Here is a 14,936-nt window from a genome sequence, read left to right as displayed (position 1 = left end):
TGCGGAGATGTGGTGGTGTCCGAGATAGTTGGTGCGGTGGGGAAGGAGCTAGAAGATGGTGTTCCGGTTGTGAAAGGGAGCAGAAGTATCAGCGGCGACGGTGTTCTGGTCAAGGATAAGGAAGGGGCAGACACTGTTGTTGTAGATAGGTTGGAAGGGTCTTTCGACAAGGCGGTAATTGCGGCGAAGGTTGATTCTTTTGTGGCGGCTTCTGTTTTAGGTTCTGATTCTGTGGAATTTTCTTCTTCGGTGGGCAAGGGCATAGAAGTGGCCGTGGGTGATTCGTTTCCTGTAAGGGGGGCGGTTCAGAAGAAGGTCGAATTTAAAAAGTTAATGGAGTTAGGGGGTGGCCTTAGTAGGATGCAGTTAAGGAATTTGAAGAGGAGTGGTAAGAAGAGGAAGTTAGTGGCATCGAAGAAGAAGGGTGTGTTATGTCTAGAGGATGGTAAAGCAAATCCAGGGGCAGTGGATGGTGGGGCCTCTAATTCAGTGGAGTTGTCCAATGTTGTTGGTTCTTCTGAGAACGATTTTATTTGTAGAAATAATGCTTTACAATGGAATCATGTTGATATTGGCGATGATGTCAGGCTTAAGGGAGCAATCGAAGCACTGGGTGTTTCTAATGTCAAAGGGCTATGTTCTAATAAGTGTGCTGTTGGTGATTTTCCGGTGGCCCTTGAGAGAAGGGAGTCGGTGTCGGCGTTCTCAAACGGTTACAAATGATTTTAGGTTCCTTAAATGTGCGAGGGTGTGGTAATGCGCTTAAAAGGAGGAGGATTACCGATATAATAAAAAAGGGGAATGCGGATATGTTTTTTATTCAAGAATCAAAGTTATCTCATACGGAGGATTTTGTTGTTAATAGCTTATGGAGTAATACGGAAATTGGATTTTCTTTTTCTAATTCGGAAGGTTTGTCGGGAGGAATTATCTCTCTTTGGAGGACGGATAGGGTGGAGGTTATTCATAGTTTTAGAAGCGAAGGTTTTTTGGGGAATAAAGTTGTGTGGAAGGAAGGGATTTATTATGTGGTTAATGTTTACTCTTCTTGTTGTTTGGAGAAGAAAAAAGTGTTGTGGAGAAATTTGTTAGATTTGAAACGTAGGTTGTGTGATGGGGAATGGATAATTGGAGGGGATTTCAATGCTACTAAAAGTTCTAGTGAAAGAAAGGGTAGGAGGAATTATGAAGGTGACATTGGCTCCGATTTGTTTGGTGGATTTATCGGGGAGAGTGGTTTGGTGGATGTTCCTTGTAAAGGAAAGAGATTTTCGTGGTTTAGTGGAGATGGGAGATCTATGAGTAGAATCGACCGTTTCTTGATTTCAAATAATATTGTAAACAAGTGGGGTGTAGTGGGGCAACTTATGTTAGAACAAGATTTGTTCTGATCAATTATCTTAGTTTTGATGATAACAATAATATGAATTTTGCTTAAGATAATATGGTACTCTAATCCAATGCAATTTCCCTTTCAGGAAATATATATATAAAGAGTACGCATAATTCAGCGCTCAGAAGCTTTGTCTCAAAGGGTTCAGCATGCAACATCAGAACATGGTCTGGCAAGACATCAGAAGATGGTCGAAGCAGAATCAGAACATGGGTCTATGGAAGCATCAGAAGAACATGAGATCAGAAGCACTGAAGCTCAGAAGATGGTATCACGCTCAGAAGCACTTCAAGGTCAGAAGATCAGAAGATGCTATGCACCAAGCTGTTTGACTCTGATGATATTCAAACGTTGTATTCACAAACATCAGATCAGAAGAAAGTACAAGTGGCAAGCTACGCTGACTGACAAAAGAACGTTAAAAGCTACTAAAGGCTACGTCAGTAGACACAGCGTGAACAAGGCTCGAGGTAGTTGACAAAAGCGTATAACATTAAATGCGATGCTGTACGGAACACGCAAAGCATTAAATGCATTCAACGGTCATCTTCTCCCACGCCTATAAATATGAAGTTCTGATGAGAAGCAAGGTTAACAATTCTGAACAAGATTATTCAAAAACACTTGCTGAAACGCTGTTCAAATCAAAACTCAGAATCTTCATCTTCATCAAAGCTCACTACATTGCTGTTGTAATATTTTAGTGAGATTAAGCTTAAACGTTAAGAGAAATATCACAGTTGTGATTATCGCTTTTAAGAAGCATTTGTAAACTCTTAGATTTGATTACATTAAGTTGTAAGGAACTAGAGTGATCGTGTTGATCAGAATACTCTAGGAAGTCTTAGGAGTGAACTAAGCAAGTTGTAACTAGAGTGATCGTGTTGATCAGTAGACTCTAGAAAAGTCTTAGAGGGTATCTAAGCAGTTGTTCCTGGAGTGATCAGTGTGTGATCAGAAGACTCTGGAAGACTTAGTTGCGGACTAAGTGGAAAACCATTGTAATCCGTGCGATTAGTGGATTAAATCCTCAGTTGAGGTAAATCATCTCTGCGGGGGTGGACTGGAGTAGTTTAGTTAACAACGAACCAGGATAAAAATAACTGTGCAATTTATTTTTATCTGTCAAGTTTTTAAAGCTACACTTATTCAAACCCCCCCCCTTTCTAAGTGTTTTTCTATCCTTCAATTGGCATCAGAGCGCCGGTTCTAAGGTGCAAGCACTTAACCGTGTTTAGAAAAGATTCAGGAAGAGAAAAACGCTTCAGTAAAAGATGGTTGATGAAAGTGAAAAGTCTACACCTACACCTGCATCTACATCTGGCTCTGCTGAGCAATACAACGGTAACAATGGTTATACTAGACCGCCGGTATTTGATGGTGAAAACTTTGAATACTGGAAAGATAAACTGGAAAGTTACTTTCTGGGTCTAGATGGTGATCTATGGGATCTTCTGATGGATGGTTACAAACATCCTGTAAATGCCAGTGGCGTAAAGCTGTCAAGGCAAGAAATGAATGATGATCAGAAGAAGCTTTTCAGGAATCATCATAAATGCAGAACTGTTTTGCTGAATGCTATCTCTCATGCTGAGTATGAGAAGATATCTAACAGGGAAACGGCCTATGACATATATGAGTCCTTGAAAATGACTCATGAAGGAAATGCTCAAGTCAAGGAGACTAAAGCTCTAGCCTTAATCCAGAAGTATGAAGCCTTCAAGATGGAGGATGATGAAGACATTGAAAAGATGTTTTCAAGATTTCAAACTCTTACTGCTGGATTGAGAGTTCTTGACAAGGGATACACCAAGGCTGATCATGTAAAGAAGATCATCAGAAGCTTACCCAGAAGATGGGGTCCTATGGTAACTGCATTCAAGATTGCAAAGAATCTGAATGAAGTTTCTCTGGAAGAGCTTATCAGTGCCTTGAGAAGTCATGAAATAGAGCTGGACGCAAATGAGCCTCAAAAGAAAGGTAAGTCTATTGCATTAAAATCCAATATCAAGAAATGCACTAACGCTTTTCAGGCTAGAGAAGAAGATCCTGAAGAATCAGAATCTGAAGAAGAAGATGAACTGTCCCTGATCTCCAGAAGGCTAAATCAACTCTGGAAGACCAAGCAAAGGAAGTTCAGAGGCTTCAGAAGTTCAAAGAAATTTGAACGTGGAGAATCTTCCGATGACAGAAGATTTGACAAGAAGAAGGTCATGTGCTATGAATGCAATGAGCCTGGACACTACAAGAATGAATGTCCAAATCTTCAGAAGGAAAATCCCAAGAAGAAGTTTCATAAGAAGAAAAGTCTTATGGCAACCTGGGATGAGTCAGAAGATGAGTCAGACTCTGAAGATGAGCAGGCTAACTGTGCGCTGATGGCGACAGAAGATGACGGATCAGAATCTACATCAGAATCAGATTCTGAAGAGGTATTTTCTGAACTTACTAGAGATGAGTTAGTTTCCGGTCTAACTGAACTTCTGGAACTCAAGTCTCAGATTAGTCTCAAATACAAAAAGCTGAAAAAGCAATTTGAATTTGAAACAAAGAAGCTTGAGTTGGAGAATTCTGAATTAAAAGAAAAACTTTTAAAATCATCCAATAATGTTGGATCTCCTTCTGATTCAGAAAAATCCACTCCTAGTCTAAACCATATTCTGAAAGAATATGATTTAGGTTTCAGGAAGTTCTTATCTAGAAGTATTGGCAGAAGTCAGCTAGCTTCTATGATATATGCTGTGTCTGGAAACAAAAGAGTAGGCATTGGTTTTGAGGGTGAAACCCCATACAAACTTGAACCTGTTGATGAAATGAAAATCACATACAAGCCATTGTATGATCAGTTCAAGTATGGCCACTCCCATGATATTAGGCACACTTCACATGCTCAAAGTTTTCACATAACACACACCAAAAGGCATGTGACACAACCTAGGAAATATCATGAAACTCACATTAAAAATTATCATGCTGTTCCTCCTATTGCTTACAATGTGAAACCCAAGTTCAATCCGAACTTGAGAAAATCTAACAAGAAAGGACCCAAGAAAATGTGGGTACCTAAGGATAAGATTATTCCTATTGCAGATATCCTTGACTGCAAAAAGGACAAAGCACAACATGTCATGGTACCTGGACTCTGGATGCTCGCGACACATGACAGGAAGAAGGTCTATGTTCCAAGACCTGGTGCTTAAGTCTGGAGGAGAAGTCAAGTTTGGAGGAGATCAGAAGGGCAAGATAATTGGCTCTGGAACTATAAAGTCTGGTAACTCTCCTTCCATTTCTAATGTACTTCTTGTAGAAGGATTAACACATAACCTCTTATCTATCAGTCAATTGAGTGACAATGGTTATGATATAATCTTTAATCAAGAGTCTTGCAAGGCTGTAAATCAGAAGGATGGCTCAATCCTATTTACAGGCAAGAGGAAGAACAACATTTATAAGACAGATCTGCAAGATCTTATGAGTCAGAAGGTGACTTGTCTTATGTCTGTTTCTGAAGAGCAGTGGGTCTGGCACAGAAGATTAGGTCATGCTAGTTTGAGAAAGATTTCTCAAATTAACAAACTGAATCTGGTCAGAGGACTCCCTAATCTGAAATTCAAATCAGATGCTCTTTGTGAAGCATGTCAGAAGGGCAAGTTCTCCAAACCTGCATTCAAGTCCAAGAATGTTGTTTCTACCTCAAGGCCATTAGAACTCTTGCACATTGATCTGTTTGGCCCAGGCAAAACAGCATCTGTCAGAGGGAAGAAATATGGATTAGTCATCGTAGATGATTATAGCCGCTGGACATGGGTAAAATTCTTAAAACACAAGGATGAGACTCATTCAGTGTTCTTTGATTTCTGCATTTAGATTCAATCTGAAAAAGAGTGTAAAATCATAAAGGTTAGAAGTGATCATGATGGTGAATTTGAGAACAGATCCTTTGAAGAGTTCTTCAAAGAAAATGGTATTGCCCATGATTTCTCTTGTCCTAGAACTCCACAGCAAAATGGGGTTGTAGAACGAAAGAATAGGACTCTGCAAGAAATGGCCAGAACCATGATCAATGAAACCAATATGGCTAAGCATTTCTGGGCAGAAGCCATAAACACTGCATGCTATATTCAGAATAGAATCTCTATCAGACCTATTCTAAATAAGACTCCTTATGAATTGTGGAAGAATAGAAAGCCCAACATTTCATATTTCCATCCTTTTGGATGTGTATGCTTTATTCTGAACACTAAAGATCATCTTGGTAAGTTTGATTCCAAAGCACAAAAATGTTTCCTTCTTGGATATTCTGAACGCTCAAAAGGCTACAGAGTATACAATACTGAAACATTGATTGTAGAAGAATCAATCAATATCAGGTTTGATGATAAGCTTGGTTCTGAAAAACCAAAGCAGTTTGATAATTTTGCAGATTGTGATATTGATATATCAGAAGTTGTTGAGCCAAGAAGCAACGCATCAGAAGCAGAGCTCCTCAGAAGCAAAGAATCTGAAGATCAAGTATCAGCTTCTCTGGAGGATCTAAGCATTTCTGAAGAACCATCTGTCAGAAGATCATCCAGACTCATCTCTGGTCATTCAGAAGATGTCATTCTTGGAAAGAAGGATGATCCAATTAGAACAAGAGCATTCCTTAAGAACAATGCAGATTGTCAATTAGGTCTTGTATCTTTGATCGAGCCAACTTCTGTTGATCATGCTCTAGAAGATCCAGACTGGATAATTGCTATGCAAGAAGAACTGAATCAGTTTACAAGGAATGATGTTTGGGATCTTGTTCCTAGACCAGATGGATTCAATATAATTGGTACAAAATGGGTCTTCAGAAACAAGCTCAGTGAGAAAGGTGAAGTGGTAAGGAACAAAGCCAGACTGGTGGCTCAGGGTTATAGTCAGCAAGAAGGGATTGACTACACAGAAACCTTTGCACCAGTGGCCAGGTTAGAATCTATTCGTCTATTAATTTCTTTTGCCACTCAACATAACATCACTCTTTATCAGATGGATGTTAAGAGTGCCTTCTTAAATGGTTATATAGATGAAGAAGTCTATGTCCATCAACCTCCTGGTTTTGAAGACTCTATGTCTCCTAATCATGTTTTTAAACTTAAGAAATCATTGTATGGATTGAAACAGGCTCCCAGAGCTTGGTATGAACGCTTAAGTTCTTTCCTTCTGAATAATGGTTTCACTAGAGGAAAAGTGGACACTACTCTCTTTTGTAAAACCTTTAAAAGGGATATTTTAATTTGTCAAATATATGTAGATGATATTATTTTTGGAACATCTAATGCTACACTTGGAAAGGAGTTTGCTAAGTCTATGCAGGCTGAGTTTGAAATGAGCATGATGGGAGAACTCAAGTATTTCCTCGGAATACAAATAAATCAAACATCAGAAGGAACGTATGTTCACCAAACCAAGTATGTGAAGGAACTTCTGAAGAAGTTTAATCTTCTAGACTGCAAAGAAGCCAAAACTCCTATGCATCCAACATGCATCCTAGGTAAGGATGAGGTAAGTAAGAAGGTAGATCAGAAGTTATACAGAGGTATGATTGGATCTCTTCTATATCTGACTGCTTCTAGACCTGACATTCTGTTCAGTGTTTGTTTGTGTGCTAGATTCCAATCAGATCCTAGAGAATCTCATTTAACTGCTGTTAAGAGAATTCTAAGGTATCTGAAAGGTACTACTAATGTTGGCTTAGTTTACAGAAAATCTAAAGAATACAACTTAGTAGGATTCTGCGATGCTGACTATGCTGGAGACAGAATTGAAAGAAAAAGTACTTCAGGAAGTTGCCAATTTCTTGGAAGTCATTTGATCTCCTGGTACAGCAAGAAGCAAGCAACTATTGCTCTATCAACAACAGAAGCAGAATATGTCGCTGCTGCTGGTTGTAGTACACAGATGCTCTGGATGAAGAGTCAGTTAGAAGATTATCAGATATTTGAGAGTAACATTCCTATATTCTGTGATAATACTTCTGCTATATGTTTATCTAAGAATCCTATTCTTCATTCAAAAGCTAAACATATTGAGATTAAACATCATTTCATAAGGGACTATGTTCAGAAGGGTGTTATATCTTTAAACTTTGTTGATACAGACCATCAATGGGCTGATATCTTTACAAAACCCCTGGCTGAAGATAGGTTTAAGTTCATTCTGAAGAACATCAGTATGAATTTATGTCCAGAATGAAAAGATGAGAAGTTCTCATGTATGAGTATCTTCTGAAATGAAAATGGATTATTTTTTATATATCAGAAGTTCTGATTGAAATCTTTTAGAAATTATGATTCGGTTATTACTAACGTTTCATTGTCTAAGTTGATTCAGAACCTCTTTTAAAGCAAAACAGCTGTTACGTTTTTATCTCGGGATGGTAAACCTGTCGTTACTATTCATGGATAAACGTGCGTGCAGTTGAAGGGACGCCGACCATAGGTAACTGTGCTAGTCACCTCATTTGTCCTTATTATCTCTCCTCACGTCACGTAACATTAAATACTAGTCATCATTCGTTTCATTTTATTTCTTTTAAATACTCTTCAATCTCTTCTCTTTCCCTCTCATCTCTCTCTATCTCTTTGCATTCCTCATCAAGTTTTTCTCTCTCTCTTCCATATCAAAACCTACCTGTTCATTTTTCTGCAAACCTATCATGAACTCTTTATCAAGCCCAGGAAATAATGAAAATGATCAAAACAACAAAAGAAAAGTTGTTGAAACATCACCTTCCAAACCCAAAAAGATCAAAATCACCTATGATCCTCTCAAGGTGAATCCTTTCGAAGCAATGTTGTCTGGAAACTATTCTAGACGTGTGTTTCATCCCCCTGGTGAAAGCCCTCCATCATCTCCATCTTCTTCCTCATCTTTCGACCTTCAAGACTCAGCTTCCTCTTCATCTAACCTTTCCTCTCCCTTAATCTCGTCTGAAGAAATCTCTTCATCTTCACCCGCTGAGAATGTTGTCTCTGGTAAAGATGGTGGAAGATCTGCATCAGGACCAAGTCTTCCTGATCCCTCGCCTGGAAGCCCAAGAAGCAGTCAATGTGGCGCTTCACTCCTTCATGGCATGCTGGCACAGACGTTGTCTTAGCTAGGGTCCTAGGATTTGGTCTTAGTAGTTTTATTTTCCTTGTTGCATCTGCTTGTTAAACATCTTCTTGTAATCCTTTTTTGATTATCAATGAAAAATCTTCTTTGCTTTTACATTGCAGCAATTCTATTTGTCGTTTTATGCATCTAATTCTTTTGAAATATTCTTTTTGATGTTATGACAAAAAGGGGGAGAAGATAAATGATAAATGATTTGATTAATCTATCAGTTGCTGGGTAAAGCTCCCACACATTCACTAACAAGAACTGCAAGTTCTATATGGTTTAAGTGTTTTGCAGGTATACTGAAGAGAATCTTCAAAGCAAACACAAGAAGCAAAACCATGGAAACTGAAGCAAGCTGAGTGCTGTCAAGCTTCAGAGATCAGAAGCAAGATTGATATAAGCACTGATAATAGAATTTGATCTATATTTGTCTATTTATTCTGACAAAATTCTATTTGCTCTGATACATATAATGTTATGGCTCTGATACATTATTTGCTCTGATACATTATTTCAGCCTATATGGCTCTGATTCATATAATGTGTTCAAACATACATTTTATGTTCTAACTCGTTCATGCTGACTTTTGTCGTTTAGTTTTTGTTCTGTAACATTTCAGGATGTAGAGATGCTCAGATGATGCTCTGGTACATTCAACAATGTTCTGATACAAATCTAGCATGAAGTGATGTTGGTAGAAATTCAAAGCTCTGAAGCTATCCGAGGGAAGCAGAAATCAGAAGCTGCGAATGTTCTAAAAGATCCAGAAAACTCAAGTTCTGAAGCTGTCCTGAATGGAAGCAGAAATCAGAAGCTGTGAATGTTCAGAAGATCAAAGAAATTCAAGTTCTGAAGCTGTCCTGAATGGAAGCAGAAATCAGAAGCTGTGAATGTTCAGAAGATCAAAGAAATTCAAGTTCTGAAGCTGTCCTAAATGGAAGCAGGAATCAGAAGCTATGAGTGTTCTAGGAATCTAAGGAAATTCTAGTTCTGAAGCTGTCCTATGGAAGCAGAAGTCAGAAGCTATGAATTCTCTAAAGACAGAAGCTTATATGATCGTCTCTACCGAAATAATCAGGGAAGTCTTTTATTAAAGTTCTTCGAGTATTTATTTCAGGGGGAGATTATTTATCTCAGGGGAAGATTGTTAATCTCAGGGGGAGACATATTCATATGCTTATGCTATAGCTGTGTAATTTGTCTTTTGCCGTCTATTCTTTCTGATCGCAAATTCATATCCTTTATATATGTTTTTGTCATCATCAAAAAGGGGGAGATTGTTAGAACAAGATTTGTTCTGATCAATTATCTTAGTTTTGATGATAACAATAATATGAATTTTGCTTAAGATAATATGGTACTCTAATCCAATGCAATTTCCCTTTCAGGAAATATATATATAAAGAGTACGCATAATTCAGCGCTCAGAAGCTTTGTCTCAAAGGGTTCAGCATGCAACATCAGAACATGGTCTGGCAAGACATCAGAAGATGGTCGAAGCAGAATCAGAACATGGGTCTATGGAAGCATCAGAAGAACATGAGATCAGAAGCACTGAAGCTCAGAAGATGGTATCACGCTCAGAAGCACTTCAAGGTCAGAAGATCAGAAGATGCTATGCACCAAGCTGTTTGACTCTGATGATATTCAAACGTTGTATTCACAAACATCAGATCAGAAGAAAGTACAAGTGGCAAGCTACGCTGACTGACAAAAGAACGTTAAAAGCTACTAAAGGCTACGTCAGTAGACACAGCGTGAACAAGGCTCGAGGTAGTTGACAAAAGCGTATAACATTAAATGCGATGCTGTACGGAACACGCAAAGCATTAAATGCATTCAACAGTCATCTTCTCCCACGCCTATAAATATGAAGTTCTGATGAGAAGCAAGGTTAACAATTCTGAACAAGATTATTCAAAAACACTTGCTGAAACGCTGTTCAAATCAAAACTCAGAATCTTCATCTTCATCAAAGCTCACTACATTGCTGTTGTAATATTTTAGTGAGATTAAACTTAAACGTTAAGAGAAATATCACAGTTGTGATTATCGCTTTTAAGAAGCATTTGTAAACTCTTAGATTTGATTACATTAAGTTGTAAGGAACTAGAGTGATCGTGTTGATCAGAATACTCTAGGAAGTCTTAGGAGTGAACTAAGCAAGTTGTAACTAGAGTGATCGTGTTGATCAGTAGACTCTAGAAAAGTCTTAGAGGGTATCTAAGCAGTTGTTCCTGGAGTGATCAGTGTGTGATCAGAAGACTCTGGAAGACTTAGTTGCGGACTAAGTGGAAAACCATTGTAATCCGTGCGATTAGTGGATTAAATCCTCAGTTGAGGTAAATCATCTCTGCGGGGGTGGACTGGAGTAGTTTAGTTAACAACGAACCAGGATAAAAATAACTGTGCAATTTATTTTTATCTGTCAAGTTTTTAAAGCTACACTTATTCAAACCCCCCCTTTCTAAGTGTTTTTCTATCCTTCAACTTATTGGTAAGAGAGACATCTCGGACCATAGCCCGGTGTGGTTAGTGGTGGATGATATTAATTGGGGACCTAAACCGTTCAAGTTTAACAACGAATGGTTTTCTTTGTCTTCTTTTGTTCCTTTTGTCGAGAAAGAGTGGAACGGGATGGTTGTGGAGGGTAGGGGTGACTTTGTTCTTAAAGAAAAGTTGAGAAGATTGAAAGAAAGGTTGGTTTGGTGGAATAACAAGGTGTTCGGTAGATTTGATTTGGAAGTAGAAGAGAGTGTGAGAGAGTTAAATTTGGGTGATGAGGTTTTGGAGAATGCTTCGGAAGAACTCTTTGAAGAGGCGATTTTAAAACGGAGAGGGGTGAATAAGAGATTTTGGTTAAATTTAAGGATAAAGGAAAATATGCTTGTTCAAAAGTCTAGGCTTAAATGGCTAAATGAAAGTGATTCGAATAGTAGGTTTTTTCATAAGGTGGTGAAGGAGAGGAGAAGAATCAATCATATAGGTCCGATTTCTTCTCCCGATGGTTTAATTGAGAAGGTGGAGGAAGTTAAAAGTGAGGTGTGGAGGCATTTTTCATGTAAATTTGTGGAGGAAGATACCGAAAGAAGTTTGCTAGAGGGTGTCAATTTTGAGAGACTTTCTTCCGGTGCTTCCTATTCTCTTGAAACTCCTTTTCTTGAAGAAGAAATCAAGGATGCCATTTGGAGTTGTGGTAGTTCAAAAAGTCCGGGGCCGGATGGGTATTCTTTCTTATTCATCAAGAAGTGTTGGTTCTTTATCAAGAAGGATTTCGTTCGCTTCTTCAACTATGTTTACTCGGGGGGTGAGGTTAGTAAAGCGATTTCTTCTTCTTTTTTGTCTTTGGTCCCGAAGGTTTCGAACCCGGTTTCTTTGGATGATTATAGGCCTATTTGCTTGGTGGGATGTATGTATAAGGCTATCTCCAAATTGTTAGTGGGAAGGTTGAAAAGGGTTCTTCATGAAATTGTCTCTCCGTCTCAAAATGCTTTTGTGCCGGGTAGACAACTTCTTGATGGAGTGATTATGGCTAATGAGGTTGTGGATTTAGTCAAGAAAGATGGAAGGAGAAGCTTATTGTTTAAGGTTGATTTTGAGAAGGCCTATGATAAAGTCTCTTGGAATTTCCTTAGGTTTATGATGGATAAGATGGGGTTTGGCATAAAGTGGAAGAGATGGATGGATGTTTTGGTTTTTCATAGCAAGATGTCGGTGTTGGTGAATGGAAGTCAAACTAAGGAGTTTGTGGTGGAGAAGGGCTTGAGGCAAGGCGACCCTTTATCGCCTTTCCTTTTTGTTTTGGCGGTTGAGGGTTTAGCGGGTTTAGTGAGGAAGTCGATGGAGATTGGTGAGTTTAATGCCATTAATGTAAATGGTGAGTGTGTGGTGGATATTCTCCAATTTGCGGATGATACTCTTTTGGTGGGGGAGGGTTCGTGGAGACAAGTGTGGGCTATCAAGGCGGTGCTTAGGGCGTTTGAACTTGTTTCGGGGCTAGGCATAAATTATCATAAGAGTAAATTGATCGGTTTCAATATTAGCAAGAATTTCTTGGAAGCGGCATCTTATGTTCTTTCGTGTAAGTTGGAATAAGGGATGTTTTCTTTCCTTGGTATAATGGTGGGTTGTAACCCGAGAAAGGTAAACACTTGGAAACCGCTTGTGTCAAAGTTGAAGAAGCGACTTATGGGTTGGAAGAACCGGTATCTTAGTTTGGGCGGTAGAATTACGCTTTTGAAGTCGGTTATTTGTTCTCTATCCATCTTTACTATGTCTTTTTATAAGATGCCGGCGACGGTGGCTAAGGAAATTTCTAGTATTCAAGGTAACTTTTTGTGGGGAAGAGGTATGGACGATAAAAGGAGGATTAGTTGGGTTAGTTGGAAGAATGTTTGTTTACCGGTGGAGAAAGGGGGTCTTGGCATTAAAAATACTTCGGATTTTAATTTGGCTCTTTTGAATAAGTGGAGATGGAGAATTTTAAGAGGTGATGATGTGCTTTGGTTTAAAGTGTTAAAAGCAAGGTATGGTGATCTAAACATGAAGATCCTATGTGGAGGTACACGTTCTTTTTCTTCTTCTTCTATTTCTTCTATTTCTTCTTCTTCTTTGGATTCTGTTTGGTGGAGGGATTTGTTGTCTATTGGTAGTGGTGGTTATAATGGGAGAAGAGATCCTACGGATTCCTTATGTCGGTTTAGAATTAGGAATGGGCTTTCTACTCCATTTTGGGAAGCCACGTGGTTGGATTCTTGTTGTTTAAAGAAGGTTTTTCCGTGTTTGTATGAGATGTCGGGGTTGAAGAGAGTGGCGGTGACGGGAATGGGAGGTTGGGTGAATGGGACGTGGTCGTGGGGGAATCTAGGGTTAAATCCGTTGGGTTTGGGTGATCAAAACTTGGATTCGGAATTGGTTTCTTTGGGGGTTATGTTGGAAGGCCGCGGTCCGAGTAGTGGGGAGTCCGATACCGTGGAGTGGATGGCCGAATCGGACGATGTCTTTTCCGTTGCTTCTTGTTATAAGTTCTATGCCGGGTTCCGTATCCCGTATGGTCCTCCAAACAAATTCGACGGGGCATTAAGTTTGATTTGGAAAATGGAAGTTCCATTTAAAGTGAAGGCTTTTGGTTGGAGGGTCCTTGTGAATAGACTTCCTACAAAGGATTCATTACTTCGGAGAGGCATCTCTTTTTCGGAAGATTTGTCCAAATGTGTTTTTTGTGGTGTTGATCCGGAGAGTTTGATGCACTCTTTCTTCTCTTGTTCTTCGGTTATTTTGGTTTGGTCTTCGATGGCTAGGTGGATTGGCAAACCTTATGGTGGGACGGAGGATAATTGTTTGGGAGGTTTTTTGGATTGGTTTTCCTTTTGTAAAAAAAAGAAAGTTAAAGAAGGTAAACTAGGAGTACTTTGGTTAGCAACATTATGGTCTCTTTGGTTGTATAGAAATGGTGTGTGTTTCCGGAATGACGTGTGGAATGTGGATAACACTATTTGGAGTATAAAGGTTTTGGTGTGGAAGTGGGCTTTTATAGGAGATATTATTCATCCTATTTGTGGTTTCTACGAGTTCAACAAAGATCCTTTGTTCTATATTTCGTAGTGTCGAATCGGTTTGTAATCTCTTGTTGATTTTTTGTGCGGGGTTTCTTCCTCCTCTTTTGATGTAATCAGGTGTTGAGAACCCTTAGTTCTCCTTTTAATACAACTTGCTTACTTAAAAAAAAAACTTTTATTATTTTGATACTTTTAATATACTTGCTAAATTGTCGTCAGTGATGATAAATTTTCTTGAGATGAAGGGTTACTGAAAAGAGATTGAATATCCTTCTATGAATTGGGGGTATGGGGTAGGAAATACCCCGAAAATGTTGGTTATATGAGGCAACCGAGATTTCTACATTAAAAGAAACCAACAATTATTAAATATTTATATATTATTCTATCTCGAACTCCCTCAATATTTCAATTATGCACCTCTAAGTTCTAATTCAAAAATTTGTGAACCGTGATTCTCTGTACTTTTCTACTTTAATGATTGACATATGTTTGTTTTTACCAATAGGACTAGTCTTTGTTTTTAGAGTTAAAAGGTAGTGCACTGATAGTATAAAATAGTTTTACACTGTCATCCAATAGAAAATCATAAATGTGTCATGTCATTAAGTTTTTTTTAAATAAAAAAATGATTTAATTGAATACATGGGTGGTGATTGGTTGACAGTGTAAAAATATTTTACACCATCACCCCTTTTCTCTTGTTTTTATTAATAGGACTAGAAGTATTTCACACTAGTTTCTATTGTTAATAATTAAGCTTAATTAGTCAGAAAATCCTTTAATTTAATTTTAGGTTTCACTTTAATCTTTTAGTCAATAAACATCACATATTAAATATTTGTGAAAAAGTAAG

General features: G+C 38.4%; 1 protein-coding gene across 1 annotated transcript; it reads left to right on the top strand.

The window, feature by feature from the left end:
* The first annotated feature begins 719 nt into the window (after nucleotides 1-719).
* Nucleotides 720-1,391, top strand: LOC131613515 (uncharacterized). The gene has a single exon (XM_058885178.1). The coding sequence runs from the start codon at nucleotides 720-722 to the stop codon at nucleotides 1,389-1,391; it is 672 nt and encodes a 223-aa protein (XP_058741161.1).
* The last annotated feature ends 13,545 nt before the right edge of the window (nucleotides 1,392-14,936 follow it).

This window comes from Vicia villosa, linkage group LG6 (assembly GCF_029867415.1).
Source record: "Vicia villosa cultivar HV-30 ecotype Madison, WI linkage group LG6, Vvil1.0, whole genome shotgun sequence".
Classification (NCBI taxonomy): domain Eukaryota; kingdom Viridiplantae; phylum Streptophyta; class Magnoliopsida; order Fabales; family Fabaceae; genus Vicia; species Vicia villosa.
This window is presented reverse-complemented; position numbering and strand designations above follow the sequence as displayed.